The sequence below is a fragment of the Geospiza fortis genome, unplaced genomic scaffold, assembly GCF_000277835.1.
Source record: "Geospiza fortis unplaced genomic scaffold, GeoFor_1.0 scaffold58, whole genome shotgun sequence".
Classification (NCBI taxonomy): Eukaryota; Metazoa; Chordata; class Aves; order Passeriformes; family Thraupidae; genus Geospiza; species Geospiza fortis.
Window position 1 is genome coordinate 483,990 of NW_005054359.1, and position 26,032 is coordinate 510,021.

At 36.2% G+C, this 26,032-nt stretch overlaps 1 protein-coding gene across 1 annotated transcript in view; it reads right to left on the reverse strand.

Moving 5' to 3' along the window:
* The window catches only part of RELCH (RAB11 binding and LisH domain, coiled-coil and HEAT repeat containing), a 72,176-nt gene that overhangs the window by 44,016 nt on the left and 2,128 nt on the right, over positions 1–26,032 (reverse strand). The window contains exons 2-9 of the mRNA XM_014308150.2: positions 16,410–16,499; positions 8,506–8,577; positions 8,341–8,396; positions 8,113–8,226; positions 5,938–6,141; positions 5,757–5,848; positions 4,464–4,772; positions 12–87 (exon numbers count right to left, since the gene is read on the reverse strand). Of these exons, the coding sequence (XP_014163625.1) occupies positions 12–87; positions 4,464–4,772; positions 5,757–5,848; positions 5,938–6,141; positions 8,113–8,226; positions 8,341–8,396; positions 8,506–8,577; positions 16,410–16,499 (1,013 nt within the window). The remainder of the gene's footprint in view (positions 1–11; positions 88–4,463; positions 4,773–5,756; positions 5,849–5,937; positions 6,142–8,112; positions 8,227–8,340; positions 8,397–8,505; positions 8,578–16,409; positions 16,500–26,032) is intronic.

Consider the following 26,032-nt stretch of genomic DNA (forward strand, 5'->3'; position numbering starts at 1 on the left):
TGGAAATATACCTCTGATCCCAAACGGCTGTCTGCTGACATCCGACAGAAAGACAGTAGTGCTTGATGGAAAGCTGGGGACAATTTCCTGAAATATCATCAAAATGGGAGAGGGGGAAGAAAGCATAAATCAGAAAGGTGATAAAGCAAGTCCTTTCACTCTGGTTTAATCAGCTCGGTAAAATGACACCCAGAAAGCATGTTTAAGTGATTCATACTACAGAAGTTTTAAAATTATCGTTGACTTCTAGAGTGTTTAGTTTGTAGCAAGAAAAAAACATGAGTGTCCTAATTAAGAAGTTAGTTTTAGTTCCAAAAATATAGCATCTTTCAAACGGCTGCACAGACAAAAATAGGACTAAAGCATGAAGAAAAGGAAGCTTAGGCAATACAAGAGGAAGCATACAATTATGCAAACGGGGTGGGGCGGGCACAGAAATCACATGAAACAATATTTTTGCTTAATGCTCTGATTCTGCAAATTGCATAAAAGCATTTGAGTAGTCAGTCAAGTTACGAGCTTCAGGGTTAAATAGAGTTTGCTCAACTGCTACTTTGGGATCTAACTTTGGATTCAAAAGCTGCCAGAACCTCAAAATCAATGTTAAACTGGTGTCGAAGCCCTTGTACAGGGTGCATCTGCACAGGCACTGCCTCATGGCCACATCCAGCACCAGCCAATGCAGCCAAGCTACTCAAAGCCTTAAGCATCCATATCAAACCCTGATAAAAGCTTCAAAACAGCCATGTCTGAAGAAGGCAATTTGGCAGAAATGTTCTCAGAAAACAATTACTGACCACTACATCAAACAGGCAAGCAGCAGCACCCTATTATTCACAGTGATGACAACTTCCTCTGCCTTATCTCAGGCATTGTACTTAGATGCTAATCTAACTGCTCCATCCACTGTGTTTAAAGAAGAAACACAATATTTGTCTTCCAAAATATGCACAGAAAGCATCTCACCCATTTCCATCATCTGCTGTTTGAGTCCTCTAATGATACCGAGAGGAGGCAACTCCTATTTTTTATGTGGAAATTGGTAATACCTTGAACCCTCAAAAATACACATGAGTGCACAAAGACACAAACGATTAGGTGCATGGACATACATTTTATCTAATAGATTGATACATAATACTTCTTACAGTAAATACATCATCATTCACACTTTTCTCACTGAAAAAGCCCATTAAGAATCAAAGGTCTTACATACAATTACTTAAACTAATTACTAAACTTCAAAAGGGCATCAATAAATATACCAGTTTTCGTCTTCTCACTATTTAGAAAATTATGACAAATAAGAATTTTTATTTATTGCTTAATTTTTTTTAACAGTATCAATTTTTGAAGTACATTTTAAATTTTACTGAAGGAAGCTTGTTTTAATTCTATTCAGCTTGGTTTTGTGCTAGGTTCACTTTAAAAAAGTTACTAAGCTACTTAAACAGTAGTGAGTTGTAAAAGACCTCTTTCACAATATGTTAGTCCTTATGCTGTAGAATATTCTTGAGTGACAGATTTACAGACTCCACTCAAGACTGTAGAGTTTTTTTACAGGGGGAGGACATTAGCAAGCATTGCAAAGCAGCAGCTTAACATTGAAACAGAGGCAAGGCCTTGGCCAGCCCTTTGCCCAGGCTGTCCTTCAACCTGGCATTCATTCTACAGAAAAATCAGATCCTTTCCCACTTGGAATCCTAATTAAAATCCTACAGAAGGGCAAAGTTCCATTCCCACTCTGCAGAGAATAAAAAGTAAGTATGACAATATGTCACTGAATTTCCCTGTGGGTTAAATAACAGCAAGTTCTGGGCAGTGTGGATCCTCTTACAATTGCTGGCTATACTTGGAGTCCAGAAAGCTTCTCCTTAAAGAAGTCTAACAAAATCCTTGATGGCTACACTGAACAAAAACAATAAAAGACCAAGGCCTCTTGCACACATGTAAGTGGCATGTCTCTTCAAGGGCCAAGAAATGCCAGCAGTGAAGACATCCAAATATAAGAAAGTACAATGAATAAAAAGCCACGCACTACTGTTCTATTCTATATAACTCTGGGACAGAAGAGTCAATTAATTCAAAAAGCCAGGACTGCTGTATACAGAAAACACCTTGTATTTGGTGCAAATTACCACACACCTCAAATTAGTTGAATAAACACATGTGGTGCAGTATATTTAAACCACTGCTAGTGCTTTGCACTGCCATCTGTTAACTGAGGCATTTTTCCAATGATGGTCATGTCCTCATTTGCCAGCATGCACGCACAGCTGCTCTGAGTGCAGGCACACAAGGCAGGCTCACTTCCCCTTCTCTCTTCCCATCTGGGCAAGATTTATGCCAAGAAAACACTCTATAGATACAGTAGTAATGATCTTGCCTTTTAGGATAGAGTCTTAGCTGTTAACCCTTCTTAGTATATTCTGAATAAATGATAGTAATTGTCTTCTATAAATAAATGTGGATTGAAATCAATAAATATCCAGCATTTCTGTTGTGCTGCTTCTCCTGCAGACCTCAAAACATTCAACAAATAATCTATTTATTCAGTGAAAAAAATTACTGCATTGTTACAAACCTAGGGTATAATCCAGGAAGAAAATTTAGTACTAGATACTGATCTATAAAACACTGTATCAAACATGCTTTCCTTTGACCCTTTGCTGACATATTAAGCCCAAAGCAGAGTACAAAAATAGCTACATATTACACATGCATTATTTATTTCTGCAGTGAACTGCATTTGAGGGGACTTGTGAATTTAACTCAATGGAGATTCACGGCTTCATTGAAATACTTTTCAAATAAATCTAGGTGCAGTTAAAACAACTGTGAGCAGCAGAACAAATGCTGTTCTTCTAGTCTCTACCATCATAAATTCCACTGGAAATACACAGCTCATTCCTCACTCAGTAATTTAATCCTATTTTGATATACACCCTCACTATCCCCAAACCATCAATCTAATATTCATGCACTTAATGCCACCCAGCACTCGCCATTAATCTGAGCAAGAAGAAACTTGCAACAAGCCAAATGAATGCAGGTAGACAAGTATATAGCAACAGCTTGAAGTTTTGATTACTACACATATTTGTATTGTGTAGTGTACTACACATATCTAGATTTTTAGCTAGGATATGAAAGAAACTTAAAAGAGAAAAAAATCTGGAAAGCTTAAACTAAACCACTGACCACTTTCCAGAAAAATCTAAGCTGTTCTACTTTCCTGTTAAACACTAGTATAGTCAACTAAGAGAGAATAAATTTGTTATGTGACTCCAAAGTACTATATTCAGAAATCTTTCCTTCTGTCCAATTCTAAAAGTTAAGATATCACTGAAAAAGTAGCCCTGACCCTCGAACTTAGTACAAGAAGTACAGAAAATCCATAAAAAGCAGGATTCTTAGGGTTTGTAAGAAAAGGTAATTACTAGCAGGATTAGCAACTTCTATTTTTCAGGTGTTCCTTTTCTCTACCCCACTATAAGCTTGCACTCATTTTTTCATCTGCACAGAATGTCACACAGATTTCTACTTGGTATTTTCAGATGGAAAGATAATTCTAGAAACAAATTACAGTATCAAAACCAGCAAAAGCTCACTAAGGGACAAGAGACAAAGCAGGATGGCTGCCTGCTTCCCTACAAACAGCAACAGTAACATCATAAGGTGAGCTACTTGCATATCTTTGTCCGCAGTGGTAACAATTACAAGTTGTATACACCCTGATTATGTCTGTGGTCCGCGTTACTCCTGATGGCTACGGTGGTTTATCTATCACTTAATGAACAAATCACTTCTCCTTTTCACTATAAAAACACTTGTAGAAGTTGAAAGGGCTTTCTCAAGAACACTTATAAGCACAAATTCAGTCTCCAAGTAATAACACAACACGAATACCCTAATTTAGTTAAAAGATTCATAGCTACCCAGTGAAGGCTTGCCCCAAAATCAAAACTCAAAAAAGCAGTATGCCATTAGCTACCTTTCTGATAATTACAAAATAAGTAAATGAAAAATAGTACTGCTCTCTAGGAGAGTTATACACATGTACACAGAAAAAGCAAAAAATTTTCCCAACAACTCTTCAAGCAGAAGAGAATTATTAAATTAAAACTTAGAAGAGAATAGAACTCTTGTCTTCCCGTTCACTATTCTGATTTTACCTATTTTTTTGTCATAACAAACATGGTTGGGTTTAGAAACAAGTAGAAAGTGAAAAGAATTTCTGAAATTTAATACTAAAACTGTAGGTTTGTCATATGTACTCCTTCCTAAAGAGATTAGGAACAATAGAAAAATATCAGCACTGTACCCTAGAGGTATGTTAAGTCTTATTTGCCTCCAAAACAAAAAAGATCTATTCATTTGGCAGAAGTTCACTGTTAGAAAATTATCTACTCACTTTACAAGAATTTTCAATAATACCATGCAGTTTACAACTTATCACTAACCTATTAGGTTTATCAAAGTGGACTGCAGCTTTAGATGATGGAGGACACGAAGACAGTTTCTCTGTCTCTTTAGAGGGCACAGAATTTAGCATATCATCTTTAGAAGTCCTTGAATCCACTTCAGCTGATAAAGCAAGGCTTGTTTCCTCGATTTTTCCATGTTTACTGTCATTCTCAGAGCTCTTGATATCCAAGTACCGTCCATTGTCCTCTGAGACTGTGAGAGGCACTTGTTTTAAAGAAGGATGGGGAGCTACACCATAAACAGTTGACACAGAAAAGTTTTCATTCTTGAGAAGATCTATTTCACTGAAAAAGCAAAATATGAAATATTTTTGTAGCTTTCATGCAAATGTTGTTCAAATCACGCTACTGCACTACGGAAATAAAGATAACACGCTGAAGAGCTCATCATACTCTTTCAATTCATGTATGTTTAAGAATTCCTATAACAGAAATAACTTTGATCACATAAACTGTTCAAATAAGCACTAGTTTCATCAAGCACTTTAGTAAAAAATTAGTAACAGGAAAACGTTGCACTGAGTGAGTGAATCAATGAAACAAGTGAGTAGCAACAGTTTTATCTCCTTCTGGCTGAAATCTGAGCACTGAGACACAAATTGTTACAAGACAGAACACTACCTAGGATGCAAAACACAAAATACTAGAGTGGTGAATCAATATGTACTATCCTATCTGGCTTTGAAATGGTAACTATGCAAGTCAATAAAGCCACTTAAAATTTAAGCACTTTCCCACACACTGCATTAGTACACCTCTTAAGAGGAATGATATCTTACGGCTTACAGAGTGATATGTTTGGTCTAAACTTTTAAGTATCTTTATTTTTTGCTATTATTAAAGATACCATCATGTCTACTAGTCTTGCTCTTCAGAAAGAAAAACTGTGTTGACATCAGATGTTAAGCATCTTTCTGACAGTGTTTGCAAGCTGTACACACTAAGGAGTAACATAAAGCTAATTGAAAAAAAACAAACTATGTAAAACATCAGAAGTGATTGTTTTCAAAGAAATAAGAAGTCACATTGAAAGAACAAAATGGGATACAAAATTAAATTGTACAGGTAATAAAGGGAAATAATCCCTTTGAAGTCTCTTTCTTTTTCTAAATCTAATACTATGTATTGAAAAAGAAAGACTGCCCTGCCCTGAAGAATTCCCAGTAATTTCCTATATCTACACATATGTGTAGATATGGCTCCACATATGTGTACATTGAAAAGTTATCCAACATTTATCAAGAGTCAAGTACGTTGATAAGAACATACCTTTCAAGTCTTTGGATTTGTTCCATCAAAGACCATTTCTCACTGTTTAACACACTAATTTGATCTTCTAATTTTTGCACTATTAAACATTGCTAAACACAAGACAGAAATAGAAGATTTTAGTACAAAAAAGTTAAGCAGTACATCAAACAGCTGTAACATTTCTCCTGTACAGTCTTACTTCTATTGACTGTGGTGCTGTTTCAAACACAGGGACGGTCCCAAGTATAGGAGTGTCAGCTTCTAACTCGTCATCTTCTACACCAACTGATGCATCCACCACATCTCTTGCAGCAACATGATGGTTTCCAAAGTCACGGTACAGTTGTAACAGGTCAGGAGGTTTTGGAATATTCAATCCTACATCATCCCAAAGTTCAAAATCCTTCAAAAGAATAAAAGAAACTAAAGCATACAATATACTTCCTTTTATTTTCTTTTCTCTTCCTCATTTGACCAGAGGTGATGCAATAGCAAAACAATCACATCAAGACTGCATATTGTAGTAAATCAGACAGAAGAATAACTCAGCAAGAAACAATAATAGAGGAAGGATTCACTTTATGAACCAAAGCAGTTTGACCATAAAGGTAGCTCTAGGTAACATACTAGAGAGAGTACCTTTCCAATCACATAGGTCACTTTCTTTTTTGCTAAGACATGAACACTTTTTAGAATCCAAAATAATATTGCCCAAATTCTAGCAGAAGCCAACGCAGTTGATACAAGGCAGAAATACTGGTTTTGTTCCCATTTCACTCACAAGCGCAGGTGTAATTTCCCTAGGGAAGACAGGCACAGTATCACAGAATCATTTAGACTGGACAACACCTCTGAGATCAAGTCCAACCTTTGACCGATCATCATCATGTAAACAAGACCGGAGCACTAAGTGCCACATCCAGTCATCTCTTGAACACCTCCAGGGACAGTGACTCCATCACCTCTCTGGGCAGTCCATTCCAACATCTAACATCTCCATGAAGAATTTCTTCCTGATGTCTAATATAGCTTAAACAGCTCTGTAGAAGACTGATAGTGAGGTGCAAACAACACAAGGGCCTCCTGTCTCAAACAGATTCTTCCTTTTCTCATTTACATCTCATCATCCTATTAACACAAGAATATTCCATGTCTGTATACACAAGAAAGTTTGTGCACTGTTACACAGGAGTTGTGATGGTCTCTTTAATGACATTAAATTTAAGTATTGGTTTAAACTTTTTTCCTATTGCTCCCAGTCTTCACTATTATTTTTTCCATAGTCTGGTCCCATACATTTCTTTGACGAAAGATGATTTTCTCAAATAATTACATGAGTAATATAGGAAAAAATGCGTCTACTATACAGTAATTTCAGTATGTTTTTATTTACTTTTTAGAATTAAGAATTTTGCTCTTTTTTGCTAATTGTCTCACAGCACAAAACCTTCTCAGTTGAGAGCACAAATAGGATAGACTGATCATCTTTTCTTTTTGGCGGACGGTATTCTCACAAGTATTTGGATGTTAAGTGCAAATATTCAGTGGAGGTGGAAGATTCAGAAATTCTATTTAACAACATATTTGCTCCACAGATTAGGATATGAAATGTAGGAAAAGTTTAGGAGGACCAGTTTCACGTAAAACTGGATGAAATTCCATAATTAATTCTTCTGGTAACATCCCCATTTTGTGATGAATACATATTGGGTGTTGATATTATTGGGTGTTTCGTCTACCCGGAAACAGTCAGAATGTAATTAGAATCTTCCAAACATTCTTCCCATCAAATGTAAGCCAACAGAGACATAAAACTGATCATCTTAAGAAAAATGCATCAAAGCATAGCTATATTGGGAAAGAGCCAGGATAACACCTTATTACCAAAAGCTTATTCAATACTGTACTCAATGCCAGAGGTGATTAAGTACTCGCACACACACACATATACATATCCCCAAAGACAACCAATGAGTAAATTGTATATCCCTGCACAAATCAACTGAGTAGGATCTAAGGAAAAGATTACATTTGAGATCCAGATCCTTGAGTTCAAGTGAATGTGTGTCACACCAGAATACAAGGAAATATCTAACTCAGAGTATTTCACTTCTTCTTTTGCTTCCTTTAAAGAATGCAAGCACTCTGTCTCCTTCCTACAAATTTTGGGAAACTACTGCTCAAACTGCTGTGTTTTCAAACCATGGTTTATATATGAAAATGCTAACTAACATATTTAACTTTTAGAGTACTCATATATATGAAGCAAACTGCATGCACAGGAAAAATCACTTAAGTTCACTTGAGTTTATGACAAGATCAGAATATGGAAAGCAGGCGTGCAAAGAACCTCAAACCCAGAAGGAAACTTTACCTGATCATGATTTTCATCTGAAAATGTTATTGATGTAAGCTTGTAACTATTCTTCAATAAAAATTCATTAACTAGGAAGTTTAGAGCTCTTTTCTCAAGAGGTCTGATTGGCTCCTAGAAAAAAAAAAAAAAGAAAACACACTAGATCTTTGGTTTATCTTTCTTCCAACTATGGAAGAATATTCATACTAAAATCCATGCAAAGCTCATTTATCACCAGCCACCTACCTGAATTTCAGGACTTGATTTATAATTTTTTCGTTCCTGCAAAGGAACTTCATTTTCTGGGGAAGAAAAAAGAAGTAACTAAATTTTACTCTCTCACAGAGGATGAGCTCAGCTACTTCTACATTGTTTAAAGTAGAGACTTAAGAAAAGGTTTATGTACACCACCTGCAGCCTGAGTCAGGTTGGCTCGAAGGGCCTGTATGGTCTCCTTGGCTTTCCGTAGTTCAAACTCCAGGACTGGACAGGGATTTGGATTAAACACACACAGGCATCCAACCAAGGCAAGGGAAACAAAAAATAAAATATAAAAAGCAAGGATGGGTGTGAAAAAAAAGATACCGTTTGTATTAAACGTAAAGCATGCAATCTTTATGGAACTTATGAACACATGCAGCAGAGTTGGTCTGAAAGCAAACTGGTGAATATTTTCCATAGTTTCACTGGCCTTAGCTTAGCTAAGTCAAAATTTCAAGCTGTCTGACAAGGACTCGCTGCAAGGTTTTGGGAAAATATTTGGGAACTGATGCTGTCAAATCTTTTGGCTTTTTGGGGGTAAGAGGAGTATGTGGGCAATAAGAACACAGATCTAAATGAAACAAGTATGTTGTGGCAGCAGAGGAAGCTGTCTCCATGTAGCAAAGCTTAAACCATCAAGTGAATGTACAGTCCCATTGACACCACAGACTTCATTTGCAAAATAAAATCATACACCAAAATTTTAGTAGTTTAAATTGGAGATCTTGAAATGTACTTTATCTTACTAAAAAAATGTAATTTTAAATTTCTATTTAAAAAGAGTGGAGTTTTAGGAATGTCCCACAGTTGATTAGGATTTTGAATTCAGGTCACTGAATTCCAATGAACAGAGATATACAAGACCAAAAACACCCAAAAAACGCAGTTCTTCTACAGTACTTAGAAAAAAGCTTGAAAGGAAAAAAGTCTTTGCACCATTATTGTTGAAAGTTTACATTGATTTTCAAAGATCGAGAGTCAGCTTTAAATTCAAAAATACTTAATTCTAGTTCTCCACTCTCTCTTAATTCACCTTTCCACTTCCCTAGTCACTCATATTTGTTTCTCATGTTCCAATGTTTCCTCCAAAAAGGGTCAGTGGTGATTTGTGTGAACTAAGATTTCATGTGTTTCGATGCTGAGGTCGTATGTACATAGTGACCTCAAATTTTCATCCCCTGGACCTTTGCAAAACATATAGCAAATGTTCTTTTAATAGCCATTTACAGGTAGAACATTTAAGGAAACCTATTTAAGAGGTGACCAGATAAATACATGCATTTCACTAATTCTCAGATTAATCTAATCACACTGAAATATACAGTTATCAGAAGTAAGGACTCTTAACTAGGAAAGATGAGCACAGAACACCTACCATGCTGAAGTGTTAGGTGACCTATTTGGAATAGTTTAATATCTACTTTATTCCCAAACAAAAGGAAAAATTTTGTAGTGACTTTTAACAAGAAATTTCAATGAGATCTTTAATCACTGCCTGGAAACAATTTACCATGGCATTTGGAAATATTTTAACAGAACACAATGCACAGCAGAAACACTGCATTGGCCCTTGCTGGTAAAAAAATGTTACTGAAGGCTGCAAATAAAACCAGTTCCTCTTTTGAGCATCTGTAACAGACTTTTGATAAATAGCACTCATGGAAAAAAGATTCACTCAGTTTGCAGTTCTGCATAAAAACTGAAGGAGTTACTACAGTACACCACATTTGCTACATGAAAGTAACTTGTTTGATGCACAGAATTTTACTGCAGCAATACAAAAGCGCAACTGAGGATACAATGAATAAAATATGTAAAATCTCTCTAGTATTCAGCAATGCTGATCTGCAAATACTTCTGTGCAACAAAGTTAGAAAACACTCTCATCATAAAGTAAGTTCCTAACTTTAGCACTCCTTGCATTTGAGTTACTTATTCACAATTTTAAGATACTAATTTGTTACTTTTTGAAAATTTTAAAGAACTCAAATTAAGTAGTTTTTCTTATGGAAAGAACTATGTGTTAACATTTTACTCTTGTAAAATATTTTCGAAGACCAGAACAGTTGCAGATCAGGAGTGCCCTGAACTAGAATGATATAAATAATAAAAAAAGTTAGGAAAACAATGCAAACTATAAAAACTCAGGAATCCAATTAAGGAAAATAGGAATAAGACATGTCTGAAGGCATAGAAAGCCAAAAAACTCATGTCAGACAAACCCATGTCAGACGGCAAGAATTGAATTTTAGTGAACTGTGACGATGTTGACAATTAGAAGCCTTTAGGACTTTACCCATTCAACCTTAAAAGTAGATTACTCTGCTGCATGTTTCTGTTACATAGTAGAAGATTCTACACATAGTATATTTGAGAAGCTGTCACTTGGTAGCATGTCAAAACAGCCACATAATCCCACTACAACACAGCATCGTTTCAGTTGTACTTCATCTAATCTTATTAATGGCACCATGATAATTGCCATCATACAAACCTTGATGCTTTCAAGTCAGTCACAAATGACTGACTTGAAGAAGTTTATAGGTGTTGAAGAAGTTTATAGGTGTTTATACAATTATACATGAAAACAGCTATAACATTAACTTCAGTCAAATGTAAATTGTGATTAAAAGCTCTTTAAGTTATACTGAAATTTGATCTTCAGCCAAAACATGTAATGATTTTTAATTCAACATATCTACCAATGAAATCAACACTAATAATCCCCATTTGTTGATTCTATAGCATTCTCTTACATAAAAAGGCAACCTTATAACCCCTTTATTTGTAACCATGATGAACTATTGACTTTGAATACAAATGACCCGATGCCTCTCCCCCTCTCCTGTTACAAAGCTGAAGCTACCTCTTCAGAAGCATTGATAAAGCCAAGCTAAAGTGCAGCTTCATGCTTCACTAGGCTGATAATGCGTACAACTCCCAGCACTTGGTTAAGGAGTGTCAGCTCCTTAACAGCTTAAGAATAATGCACAAAAGTTTTGCTGCAGAGAGCCTAAGAAAGGAAAGAATCAGATACTCCTCTGCACCAGGAAAGCAAAGAATAGAAATTTAGAGCCTTGAGGTTGGGTAATCCTCCTACAAGGAAAAGGTATTTCTGAACAATTTAGTTTGCCTTAGGGGAGAAAACTATCTAAAGTTCAATGGCTCTTTTTATTAAAAGTGATGGCTTTTAAATGGCTTTTTCATTATTAAAAGTTTCTAATCACTACAGCTACTACCCTGGAAAAAATTACAAAGCCTGACTTTAAATGGGTGAATCTTTCAAGCAAGCAATGATGCATTGGACCAAGGTTTTCAGATCAGCAATTTTTAAATGTTTCAGTTTTCATGCAGCTCATCTAATACAGCTTAAAAGAGAAGTGCATATCAGGAATGAGTAGCTTGTCTGCTAAGCTTTGAAATTTCAAAACTAAGCTTTCTCAAGGGTCTTACTCTATTGACTCATATTTGTTAATGATTTAATAAGTTATTGGATGGTAGATACCTACAAAGAACCTACAAAGAACCACCTGCAATTGGGATTGAACTAGTTGAGATCTAGATGAATAGCAGTCTTGTTGAGCCAAGCCCAAAAAGTTGAGGAAATAAACAGTACTTCTAAAATCATCCAGCATTTGTGTTGTGTAAGCAGTATTATTTCCAATTACATTAGAATTTTATAATCTACATATAGAATACCTTGTCAGATTTTTGCATACTTCACTATGAAGTACCCAGTACTTCAGAGAATGGTGGAAGGGTAGTTTTGTGTTGTGAAGCCACTATATGGCATCTGGACATTTTCTTTTAAAAGTAGTTTTCCACTGAAGTATCAAGAGCCCCTGTGCTTACCCAGCTTTCCTCACTTTCATACTGTTACAAGCTCTGTTGTTCCTTAACTGCCATTTGGAGTCCTTTCTCCTTGCCAAGTAAATGCAGAACTCCAGATGTCCTAAATCATACTCTCCAAAACATGCATGACATCCCATTAAATCTGATGAATCTGTACATATATTTTGCATCAATCAGAAGAAATTTAAATTCTCTGAAAAGAGCTAGCAATGAAGCACTGTCCCAAACATACTTCAGGAATTGAGGTTTCCCAACTCCCACTTTCCTGATGGAAGTATTAAGAAAAAAGGCAGCCTTGAAATGTGAAACACTTGAGCACATAACACAAATAGCCCCAAATCAGAAAGCTGTACTTCAGCACAAGATATGACTACCACAGTAGAAAAATAAAGACCAGCAGAAGGATTCATGAGCAAGTAACAGAGAACCTGTCACTCTAATAGTGGGAGGCCAACACCTGACTCAGCAGCCTCATTAATGCTTTGAAGTTAATGAGACAGGACCACCTACAGGGAAGACCTGAACTACAGCAGACTTGTCTTCAGCTTCAACCCCTGGAGACCTTCAACCTGGAAGGAAATTCAAGAGGCTTACAACTCCTTCACAGGCTTAAGACAGGCAATGGGAAGACAAAACCAGATCTGCTTTCAGGATGAACAAAGTACACACACAATGTCAGCAAGTGATTGTTGTGCTTCAGATGCCTTTTGTGCTCTGTTTTTAAGTTTTGTTTCTTATTCTTCTAATCAGAGACAAATAGACTAGCTAGAAATCAATGCAAATACAGTGAAATCTGAGGATACATATGATTGAAATGGAGTTTGATTATAGTAATTAATTTTATCATCTTTGAAAACACAGCATGTGTTTTTAAAATTATTAAATTCTCAAAAATTATTAGATTCTCATCTTTAGAGATGATGTCAAAGGTAGCTTAGCAATAATAAACATTTTGAATTATGCAAAGTAGGGGGTTTAGACCACGGCAAATTTAAGACGCAGCAGATGATTCAGTTCCTTAGACTGAATGTCAGGCAACCTATTTTAAACAAATCCTGTGTGTATTCAAGTTAGGTATACTCCAGGAAGGGAGTAGGCTTTCCATTTTCTAGCTGCTTTCTGGAAATTATGAGCATTTGGAGGAGGCCTACTACCCCTAAAAAATCCTTCAGTACTGAGTCTATCCTAGGAGCAATTATTTCAAGCACTTAATACATGACTTTGGATTCAAAAGTTACCAGTCTTAGAGAACAAATTGTTTCCATCTAGTAAATTGCAAGCTGTAAGGATGCATTTTGGTTTGTTTCATCTACTAGTGGATTACAAATGTATTAACCAAATTGCCACACCTCTCATTTTCATTAAGATCAGGTAGATAAAGAAGAAAATTTATGTTTTCTAAATTGCAGTTAGTTTTGTCCACATCTTGACTGGCTTCTATGACTTGCATCTTTTCAGTCAAGCAGATGATAATATTATAGAAGGGACTCAGAGTCCTTCCTGCAGATTTCCCAAGTGAAAAGCTCTTTTCAGCAACTCTTCAAAATATGTTTGCTTCTAGGCCAAATTTTGATTCTAATTCCAGATGGAATGAAGTGGGCTAATAGCTTTTAAGTACTGAAATCAGTTTCAAACAAGAGTTGATACAGTTATTTCCAGAACTTTCTAGACTGTTAAAACAAAAAAACTCGGCAGCTGTCTACCACTACTCATAATGGGCAAATGAAATATGGTGGCTTTGGATAATGATATATGCACATGTTTTTTGATTTGGGGCTTTCTAACACAGTCAAGATACAAAAGTATTCATAAAGTGGGTATGTTATAACCTCAGTTTTAAAGTCCTTCTGACTCAGAACCAGTTTAGCAGTTTCATTTAGAGACTGACCTTCATTTATGTCCTATCTTTCATTTGATATGATAGGGAACTGATATGGAAATCGTGTTCTGTCCAAACAGTAAAAAACAAAGATAGGAGCATAAGAAATGCATTTACAAAGGGAAATGATTCAAACCTCATCTTCAGAACCATCAGAAGAAAAATATGACTATAAGATCATTGCCACCAGCTTTCGCAAGAGATTACAATTTTAATCTCCTAAGCATCAAAGCTTTTAACAGAAAAGAAAGAATTTTAGAAGAAATAAGCAAAACAGACTTCCAGTTAGGTTTCAAAGTGCCTTTGCAGCTAAGAACAACTCCAAAAGCAGAAGTTATAAGCCAGAGTTTGTTTAAAGAAGGAACTGGATTTGCAAAATTTTTGAAACCTCTGTTGACATAATTTTTTAATGAGCAAAATAAATACTTATCAGTTTTTGAAATTGCTCAGGAAGACAGCTTTAAACATGATTGAGGCAAAATATTTTATGCAATTATGACTGAACCAGAATTTTATGCACAAACAAAATATTTTTGAAAACTTCTAGTCTTTAAAAACATCCAGAAATAATACTCAATCTTACTTCATTCAAGTTATTATGTTACTTTTTAAGAACTCTTTGAAAAACATCTCTAAAGGAACACAGAACTGTAAATATCCCAACATACAATTTCCTCATCAATTACATATGACAGCAGTCAATCACTACATATCAATTATCAAAAATATTGATCAATTTTACTATTTACTTAACACTTAAATTTAGGCTATATTAATTTCATACTGGAAGTAACCAATATTTTGTCACTAATGTTTTGTCAGAAGATTACTGGTTCTACTGGATGTCAATTCTGACTGGTCTTTATTTTCTATAAGCATCTCTAATCCAATTCTAAGGACAGCTCCAAGCAAGAATCAAACCAGCTCTCTCAGTAACACTATTGCCAAGAAATACTGACTAGAACCAGGAAAAATCCACTATGATAATGAAAATAAATAAAATATTGGTATTTTTCCTTGTTTCTTCCTTGCATTCTGGGACACAATTCACAAATACTTGGGCTCCTTAAACACAATTTGTTTAGAAGATTAGTTTTCTATTTACAACTATTGCCTCCTTAAAAAGAGCTATGTATATTGAAAAACAGAGTAGCTAAATAGTAATAAGAACCCAGAAGTTTCTATATAAATTGAAGAACAGTAAGCTCATATAGCTCTAGAGCAGAGCACCAAAATTTCTTTGTGTTTGTGAATTGAATCCAGTCCTTTAACTCAGCAACACTGGCTGGGTAAGAAAAAATGAGATTTTCCCACCATTTCAGTCTGACCCAGAGATGAAATTTCACAATGAAGAGCCTTTACAGAACTATGTTTTGTCAGCTTTTTCGTAGCTTGGTGTTTCAGAGTAGAGACAATAGGGTGGAAGAGAGACATGGCAGCTTGCATCACCTCAGGTTTCATAAAGCTTAACCATGTGAGCAGAAGTCACAGTGTGGACAACTTCCATGAGCTCAGGATATTGAATACTACTAACTGACAAGAAGTAAACAGAGCTCTAGAGAGCTCTTATGGGTTTCTGTTTCTAGAGAGCTTTTATGGGTTTCTCTGTGGAAGCTGTGAATATCTTAATATATGAATTTGCAAAAAAAAACTGGACAGAGAAACATGGATCACATGCAAAAGGGGTTAGTAAAATAATTTCTAACATAAGAGAAGTTCCTGCCCTTGGTGATGTAATAGATCCTGAAATTAAAAGAGCCAAAGGCTCAGAACAAAAGGCAAAAACCCCAACCTTATACAAAGAATCAAATAGGAGAGAAAAGCACTAAAATTAAGACTTGTAGCAAAGAAGATTTATGGAACTGAGTAAATCCCAAATTTGCTCTGGGTTTGGAAGTGCTTATTTGATCTCAATGAAAGCTATGTTCAAGAGATGACCTGCAACAGATCTTTATGTCAGAAAGCTCTAACCCACATAGTAGTAACAGACCACTATGTACAGTAATTTAGTGAATGTTCCAGCTTAACAATAGTAGTCAGTAGGCAATACCAGGATACAGTTCTATTGTCAAAGGCTGGGCACCATTTTCAAGTATACTGTGTGTTTCTGCACTGGTGACATCTGGAATCATACACAAGTACCCCTGCCTGAATATTTAGAGAAATTACAGCAGAAGTGTCCAACATCAAGCAACTAGTTAAACCACCTCAGTGAAATCTTGTCATCTTCAAAAATGTTCATTTAAATATACTTATGCTAGAAACAACAAGTTAAACAGTAAAATTAACATTCTGTGATTCCTAAAACATATAGAACACTTACCTGCTACTCTTTCATCTGTTTCTCTATTGCCATCATCAGAGTATCTTGCAAAATCTAAAGAATCAAGAGTACTGATGCTTCCAGCACGATCTTGAGGGGTAGGGAAAAAAAGAAAGATATCAGAAAGAATCCTGAAGAGTTGCCTGCCTTTTACAGAGAAAGTCATGGAGAAAGTCAAAACAGCATCTCATTTCAGAAACGATAAATTGGAGGCTACACATTCTGCAAGACTCAAGTTGTATTGCATTTTCTGAAGGTCTGTAAGTAGTGTACATCAGTAAACTTGAACCAAAAGTGCAGCACTACAGCAAGTTCACTGAACAGACTTTAAGATATTTTTGCTCTCCCTAAAAGATGGTATTTCTAGCCTGTTCACAGCAAATGAGGAGCAGTGCATTGTAGCACTTCCCCTTTTCCACAAGGGCCAAGGACTTTGGCTTGGACACCCAGGTGAGAACATAAAAGAAACCAAACTGTTGTGTGACAAGTTTCAAGCAGTTCCCTTTTAACAGAAACCTGTGACTGCCTCAAACACTCTACTTCCTTTTCCCATTTTTAATATTTTAAGGCATGTCACTGTGACCAAATACTTTTTTACATATCTCCTGATCTAGCTTTTAACTTCAGTACATACCCACTAAATTAACATTTTTTAAGGAATGCAGTATCGAACAAAAGCAAAGGAAGCACAGTTCACACTATTGCAGGTATAATATTTGCACTCTATAATTAAATTCTGAATTAAATAAAGAAAAAAAGAAATCAAGAAATTCAATAACCAGCATAAGGGTTGGATCTTGACATTATTCATTTCACAGGAATGGCAAAGAAAAAACCGTCAACCAAAATGTGATTTTGATAAGTCTGTTTAAGCACATATTCACCTTTTTATTATAAAAACACACAAGTTACTTGGTAACAGAACTTAAAATAAATTGAAAAGATTCTTAGCACAATTGAACATGCAGAAATTATATTAAGTACCTTAGTATCTTTCTTCTCCTTCTGAAATGAATTTCTATGTAGCACTTCAAAAATAATTTTAATTACATTAGAACTGTTGTCACATTAACAAAGAACAAACTCCACAGAGCTGTCAAAAAACCTCTTATCTGTCAGTGGAAATAGAAGCAATTTCATCACTTGTCAGTCAAACTCTGTCATGACTAACATCATTATGTATTTAACCGCTCCTCCCATTCTGCATTATGTAAAAAAAAAAAAAATAAATAAAATCAATCTATCAATGACTTTCTTTGTATATTTGTGCTTAATTTTCCTGTAAGGTCTTGTGACATCCTCTCTACATACAGACCAGCATTGCACTCAAATAAGAACACTTGAATTAAGACTGAATAAAGCATTTACACTTAAAAGATACAGAGGTACTAAAGTTATAAACTCTAGCTGAGTTCCACAACGTCAAGACTTGCCTGAAAACCTTAACCTGTCTATTCCATGGACATAAAGTATATCACAGTATACAGTTTATATCTACCAAAGATGTTTTTCCTGTTGCAATGCTTTCTTATCCAAACAATGAAACAAGCTGTTGCTCCTCAGTAAGTCTCTACTCAGTCATTGGTTTTAAACCTCATTGCTCATATGCAGCTTCCAGTCATCCTCTGCAATTTTTCCATACATTAGTCTGATTTAGTAATTCTCTGTAGGCTGTTCTATATAGCTTAGCAACACAGTACAAACTCTTCTTTTTACAGCATCTTTGGAAAATGGACTGTTGTGAAACTAAACTGGTGGGAATCACATTTGAAGAGATTAAGTTCAAAAGTAAACATGAATTCATGCAGTATGAGAGTTTTTAGAATTGACTTTTCAAAACACCCAGCATCTTGATAATTAGATATTGCTCCAACTTATTTCATTGGGAGCTACAAGATCATTTTTTGAAATCAAATTCAAAACAATATTTAAATGAAGATCTCAATGAAAAGCTGATGTTGAAGAGAAGCAACCAAGTCTCACATACAGCATTGCTATGGCAAATGCAGAAATAAAACTGTTTCCCCCTGCAGTCTTGCCATGTTCACAGACCAATTTTCTAATTGAACTGTGAACAGAAGCAAAGTAACATCAGAGAAACAATGCTCAAATTTCACCTTAAGTCAACCACATCACAATTATTGAAGCATCTAAAGCCATAAGCAACACAACTTTTTCTTTATATGACTAGTGGTGCACTTCAGAGGCCAAGGTTCTCCCCTGAGAACTGATAAACCCAGCCATAAAACACAAATTTATTTGCCAAAGCCAAAAACTTCTTGGAAAAAACCCAAACCACCAAAACCCAGATGCCTATAAAAAAAGCAGAGGGTAATCACAATCTTTGTCAGGATTTAGACAACAGAAGCTGTTTAAGATCACAGCAGCAGCTGGGAATCCAACAACTCACAATATCAATCAGTTCTACAACCTTAAGGGTCCCACAGGAACAAGCAGCACCGAGGGGGTTTACAATTTCAACACCCAGAAACTGCCTTAAGCACCACCCCTGCACGCACAGCAGCAATTTACAGTGTTGAAACTTGTACATTCACCATTTTGACTTGGCTTTATCATTACCCTGTTCATGATAAAAGCAAACATCAGACTCCCTTTTCATAGAGGCCGACACTGGGAAGATGCACAGACAACAGCCAGATTCAGACTGATGACACCAATGAAGATCTGCTAAGGAAGCCCAGCCCTCATGGGTTTCCTGCTACCATTATTTCATTCTGCCAGTAATGCTGATCCTCCTTCCATTACAAAAGTGCACACCCATTAGCACACCCCTAACCCAAGATGTGCCATTACCAGCACAGTCAGGGCACACAAGCACTGCCGAACAGTGCCCACAGTGAAGAGCAGCAGGCCTGTGCCATTGCCTCTCCTGCCTAAAGCCTCACCATGGGGAAACTTAGTCAGTGGCCTTGCTACTTACCAGTGTCCCTGTAAGCAGGCATCAGAAGAGGTTTAACTCCTAAAACGAATTGTCCAGAAAATAATGAAATAACATCTTATAACCTCATATTTTACACTTCCATAAAGGATGTAGCTGCTCTGCGAAGGATCAAGAGGGTGTAAAATGTCAGGATCTCTAGCTTGTCATAGTGACCCCAAGGAAAGTTGGAAAGTCTCTTTTCCCAGCCCGGTGCTTGAAGAAGGAGTCAGGGCTCTTCATTTCTTGGTCTCAAGGTGGTTTATTGCGTCTTATCTATAAAATTCTTTCTCCTGTCCTGCCGAGGTCTGCTCAGCAAGACAGTCCAGGCACTCTCTGCCTGCCCCCAGGGCAGTGTTATGTCTTTACACTAAAAACTATGTATACAATGTTTACAATTACTTTCCTATACCTATCACCTATGTTAGACAGTGAGTTTCTACTCTAAACCAATTTGTAAGTGCCAACATCACAGCAGAAGATTGAGGCCAAGAAGAAGAAGGAGAAAGGCTGGACATGCCCAGATCCCTCCATCTTGCCTCCTGAACTCCCATTCTAGAAACCCCAAAAATCTACTTTTTCACCCCGTGATAACCTCACTAATATTCTACCTAAACTGCTGCGGCTAGCTGATCTTCATATAAAAGGGAAGGGCTGTGCTCAGTCACACAGCTCACCTGAGGAATGTGAAATAGCATTTGTCTGAAGTACAAACAGCTGTACTCCAGGACATTAAGTGGAAGCATTTCAACTACAGCATTCAGAAAAGAGAACTATTTTCTGAACTGAAAGTGAAAAAGAAAAAAAAAATTGAGAAGAAAACATATACTCAATTTTAAAAATAAAAATAAAAATTTGAGTCTCAAGTGATTTGGCAAAGAATATCAAAGCAACTTCTTGTGGAGAAACCACTGAAAAGTACACTTTGGCTGAAATCTGCTTATTTCCCAGAAAGAAACCCAATCTGCCACAGCAGCGGGAACCCATTTTGTTGTCTTGGTATGTGCATTCTTATCAACAGTCTCCTGTGCATGAATTTTAGCTTCTTTCTCTGAATTAAAACACTTTATAATTAGCAATTCCCTTTTGCTAAAAGCTTTCCTAGTGAATACTGGCAAAATAATTGCTGTCATCTTCATATTTCAGAAATGGTAAAAGCAAAGTAACAAGAACAATTTTGACAAGCAGGTATAAACAACTGCAGAACAGGGATCACCTCAATATGGAACAAGAAAGTGCACAGAGAAGCAGTGAAATAGGCTTAGGGTTTTCATAATTCATACCAGAGAAATGCCAGGAGATGTATCAGGATAATAAAGGAGAGCCTGTGCACAGTTCTTGTCTCTTACCTTTACCACTGGAAAAGGATGAGCAAAATCAGAATGCCAACATTCATATACTCAAAGATAAGAAGATTTTTAATCCATTAAAAAAATGCAATGCATTAAAAAAATGCAATGCATTTACCTTCATTTATGAAGTGAAAAATTTGGTTCAACATCACATTTTGCTTATTAACTTATACACTCTTTAAAAATATTGCTTCATTCCAGAGGAAAGGAATTTTAATTCTTTTCTTATTCCCAGAACTGGCACCAAATGACATGCAGACTTCTGCTGACAGCTTCTGTTCCCATGGCATATATTCAGCTCTCCCTGAAAACTGAGCATAACTACCAAAGTAGGAAAATGTAAGGGAATCTCAAAGTGATACATCCCCCTCCACTGACATACATAATATGAAAAAGGTTATGTTTCATTCACTCTGATGATAAAAGGAGATTATTTTTACCAGTTTACCTAAAAGGCACCAAGAATGATCATATTAGGCATATTTTCATGTTAGCCATATTATCACAGTACATGCATTAAGTAAAAATAAGTTGCAGTTTTCTACAAATCTCATTAAATAATCTCTACATTTTCATGACACTGTAAATCAGCTAAAAGCATAGACAAATTAAGTGGCATTACTTATTGATAGGAGGCACAAGAAAAAATATTTTAAGAATTAATACTTTAGAAGCTATTTGAATTTACGTTGCAAACATCCAAACTGATTTTAAAAATTACTAGCTCATAAAGCAGCCCAGTTGTTACATTTCCTCTAAGATCACAGGAAATCATATCATCATGTACTAACCATTAATCAAATGGAACATATGAAGGCCCAGAAAGCCACAATTTTTCCTTAAAATTCAAAGAGAGGAAACAATACTATGTTTGTACAACAGATTCACTTAGCTAACTAAATGTTCACTTGTACTGAAAAATATGTGTAATCTTGAAACCAGACTATTGCCATATTTTAAACTTCTGAGTGAAATAGCTTTCTAACCACATTTTACACTGATTGAAGAAATAACTGGCTACTGAAAATAAGCATACAAATGGAACTAAAAGTGAATCCTTCCCAGTCAGAATCAGAGCAGCTTCCCACTGGATACTGCACATACTAGGACAACACATTTCCCAGTTTAAGCCAGGCTTTATATGAATTATAGGGGTCTATGGAGAATGAAACAGCTGTAGGCAGATAGCTCACACATATCACAGAGAGATAGAACCTTTTCAAGTTTTTTTGAGATAGTAAAGGTCTGGATAGTAACTTATACCTATAATGCTGTCAGGGCCATCAGGTGGACTCCAACTTCCACCCTCACACATCACTATTTGGAGAAGCAAAACCAAACATGACTTTGCATTGATAAAAACCCCAAAACCAAGCAAAAGAACACTCTGAATATGTTCTATCCAATTGGTTAATACAATTGTATTTGCCATTTATTGTAGCATTATCAAACAGGAACACACAACATATCAAAGGCTTGGAAAAAGCTGTTAAGGCATTGATCATTCTATTGGATACCATGAAGATTTATATCACTAACTCTGAATAATCATCCAAGCACAGCTCTGCTTCCAGAAGCACAGAATTTTTATTTCATGTAGTATTCTTCTTTTTTTCTTTTACTTTAGATAAAGTGTTTTAACATTAGTGTTTGAATTATCGTACAAGCAACTTAATCCACCAGTAGTAATTTTATTTAATAATAATGCACTCTCTTCACAAATTAAATTTTCACTACATTGGATTTCACTAGGGACAAACATTAAACAAGGCCTGCCAGTTCAGTGTCAGGTACAACCCTACTTAGAAGCCATCTCAGGTTAATGCCTTCTAGCTTATCCTGAATAAAACCAGACGTTCAAAGTTACATAAGTGAATGACTGAGGCCATCAAAAATTATTCCTTAGCATCACCATCCTGATAGCTACTTCTAGGCAAGAAAAAACCCAATACAACTCCAGAATACAACTCTCTGCAACAACAGAAATAAGCTGCACTTCATTCTTGAACTGGGCACTGAAAATCTGTTTTGCAGAAAAAAATTATTAAAATAGGGAATTACTAAGGTTTGATTTTATTATTAATTAAAAACCAAAAAAAACCCAGGATAATTTGACCAACAAATATGCTACACAACACACAGCAGCAAATTAGACTCCAAAAATTATGAACTATCATACAAAGAAAGTTGTTGGGGATTATAAATGTCAGAAAAGCATGCAATTACAGTTGCATGTGGGAAAAAACCCAACTTACTCTGAGATACTCTTTCAGATCTCTGAAAAGTGAGAAGCTACAAAAGCCCCTACTGCCATGTTTTTCGAACAACAAGCCATGGATTATTACTACGACAAGCTTTAAAATAACCATATAGTTCCATGTAACTTTAGAAAACACACACGTTTTTCCTGATGAGCAGTGCTATTCCTATGAGTTAAGCTGTCCCTCCTCCCAATATACACATAAACCCCTTCTTGCATGAAGGAACCTCTCCATCTAAAAGTAAGTTATGTCATGAAGAGATCAAAGCCAAAACTTAAAGGTGTCTGCAAATCAAAGGTCAGAAAAAAAATTCATAGACATTGGCAAAGGACAACAGTACTCATATTTTATAGGGTATAGCTTGTCTTCACTTTTAGGGCATCCAACCTAATTTTTAAATGCAAAGATACAGGCAAACTAGCAAGTATTCTGATAACAGATCCCAACTGAGAAGCTTCTATGAAAATTACTCAGGTCTGACACTTTTTCCCTTTCCTCTGTGCTACAGATATAATAACAGAACTATTGAAATTCAGACCTAAGGGAATGCAGATGTATAAATACACATTTTAGGTCTATTTCTGCTGGCAGTAAAGAAGTCTGCAAGTGAGGTATTTACCTACCTTAAACATTCCAGACCTAGAGTAAACTAGCCAGTAGGGTCATGCAACAGATGGCCTGCTCTTTTCTAGAGCTACTGGTCTGAAAAAGTATGTCCTTGAATAACTTGTATTTTCAGCTACCCTGCACAATATCACAGGCACAAAATAGCAGAAGCCAAGGAAACAGGGAATGGAGGTTAATTGGGAAAAATAAATTTCCTCTTTTACTTCTTTGTACATGCTTAAGCCCCATATTAGTACTGAACCACACACATGTGTATGTGAATAAACCAAATTGTGAGAGAGAGCAAGCACATGTGATAGAAGATGTGGGATGATGTGAAAACCCCAAGAGTTTTAATGAAGTCCTTTCTACATTAAATCAAACAATCAGGCATCATTAACTCTTTAATAAGTGGCCATCAATTCACAGTTTGTATTTGTGACTACCTTAGATAGCAACTAAAATAGCTATGTTGCGCAATACAAATGAATAAATGAATTAAACTATTTAATTTCCCATAAATAAAACTGCAAATTTATTTTAACTGTACCACATCTCATAAGACATTTCTTGATCAATATTACTTTGAAAAGTTTTAAAAGTCTGCTGCATTTAAAATTTCTGTTATGTTTCAACTTGTTCCAAGCTTACTGATGCTGGATCTTTCAGCAAAGCAAACCTGATCCAGTGCAGCAGACATGTGATCTAGCATACAACCTTTACAGTAGAAACAGACTTACACAACAATTTTTTAAACCAACTTGAACTTGTAGAGTAAATTTTACCAGATCAACACATTCTACATTGCTATGGTAACTTGGGGACAGAACAAAAAGCCTTAAATTAATTCATTGCATCAGGCACTGAACTGTAAGCACCTGCCCTACCAACCTTGCTTTGCAACTCAAGTGCCTCTTTTGCTCTCTCCCAGATGTTCTTAAACAATGAGACCTGCAGAATTTTCCAAATTCATGTGTTCTGAAGACTTCAGACCCTCATCAAATGAAAACTTAGTTAATTAAAGCTACTAGAATAAAATGAACTTCCAAGCTGTCAGAACAATCTACTTACCAATTATCAAGAACAGACATTCAATACTAGTCCATGATGGGCAATCCAAACCAGATTGAAAACAGATGATTAATACACTTTCCTACTTCATATTTATAGCAAGTTATAAAAATTCATAGGAAGTATACGAGGGCAAACCCCTAAAGCTAGTTAGCGAAAACTAACCTTGCTGGCCAAGAAAAGAAAAAACCCCAAACTAACAAAATCCCACCAACCAACCACAATAAAAACCCCAACCACCAGATACGTAAAACAAATATTTTGCAGACACATTGCAATAAAAAAGTATCACTCTCACTCCCATGACAGGCACACTGCAGAAGCTCATCAGAAAGATGAAATTACAAGTAGAAAATAGGTAAGATTGTGGGTTATGATACAGATGCACCTGGGCTGATCTCCTGGAGAGCTATACCAAAACCAGGCTGCTTTTGGAGAGAGGCTTATTGCATAGACACTCTCAGGCAGCATCCACATTAATTGAGTCTGAAAGATTAAGCCAGCCCTGCATGAACCATTTGGCTGCTGCAGCAGGGAACACTGAGGTCCAGAGTGGTGTGCCCTTAGGAAAGGGATCAAACCCAGCCTGACCCCCTACATGTGTGCAAGGAGTAGCTCAAGCTGCAGTACTCTTGAGCAAGCAGACCTTCCCAAAACAGAACAGCCAAGGGCCAAGCATAGCACGGAGGTACTCCTTCCGGCTCATGACTCCAGCTGGCTTTAGCAGAAATCAGAAAGCTTCACCAGCATCACATTAACTCCATATGCTTGATGCTGCAGGACTGCATAGTCCAAAATGCATCCATTAAGTTGCACCACAAGGAGTTTTCCATTTGTCGCAGTAACCGAGCTTTCTGTTAAAGGCTAACATCAGGCAAAATTGTCTCAATTTAGTCCTTAAATGGTTGCCCTTGCTGAAGGACTACTTAAAGTGTATGGATAATATCTATCTATATTCTCAAGCACTGTATTGCATCAGTTTTTTTCCTATTTAAATTTCAGTAAGTTCTCATTTGTCCACTTTCTACATTTATCTAAGGACAGTAGTAAATTTTCTAGTTAAAACTTAATTTATGTCCATATGATTCCTAGAAAAACTAAAAAAAAAACAAAACAAAACTAGTAACTGGAGACCAAAGCATTTCTCCTATAAGAAAAGCCTGAGAAAGAGGAAGCTGTTCAGCATGGAGAGAAGGCTCAGGAGGAGTCTCATGATGTGTATAAATAATTGAAGGGAGGGCACAAAGAGAACAGAGCCAGGCTCTTCTCAGTGGTGACCTGTGACATACCACAGACAGTGGGCACAAACTGAAACTCAGGAGGTTCCTTTGGAACATCAGGAAACACTTCTGCTGTAAGGGTGACCAAGCACTGGCACAGATTACTCAGAGGGGT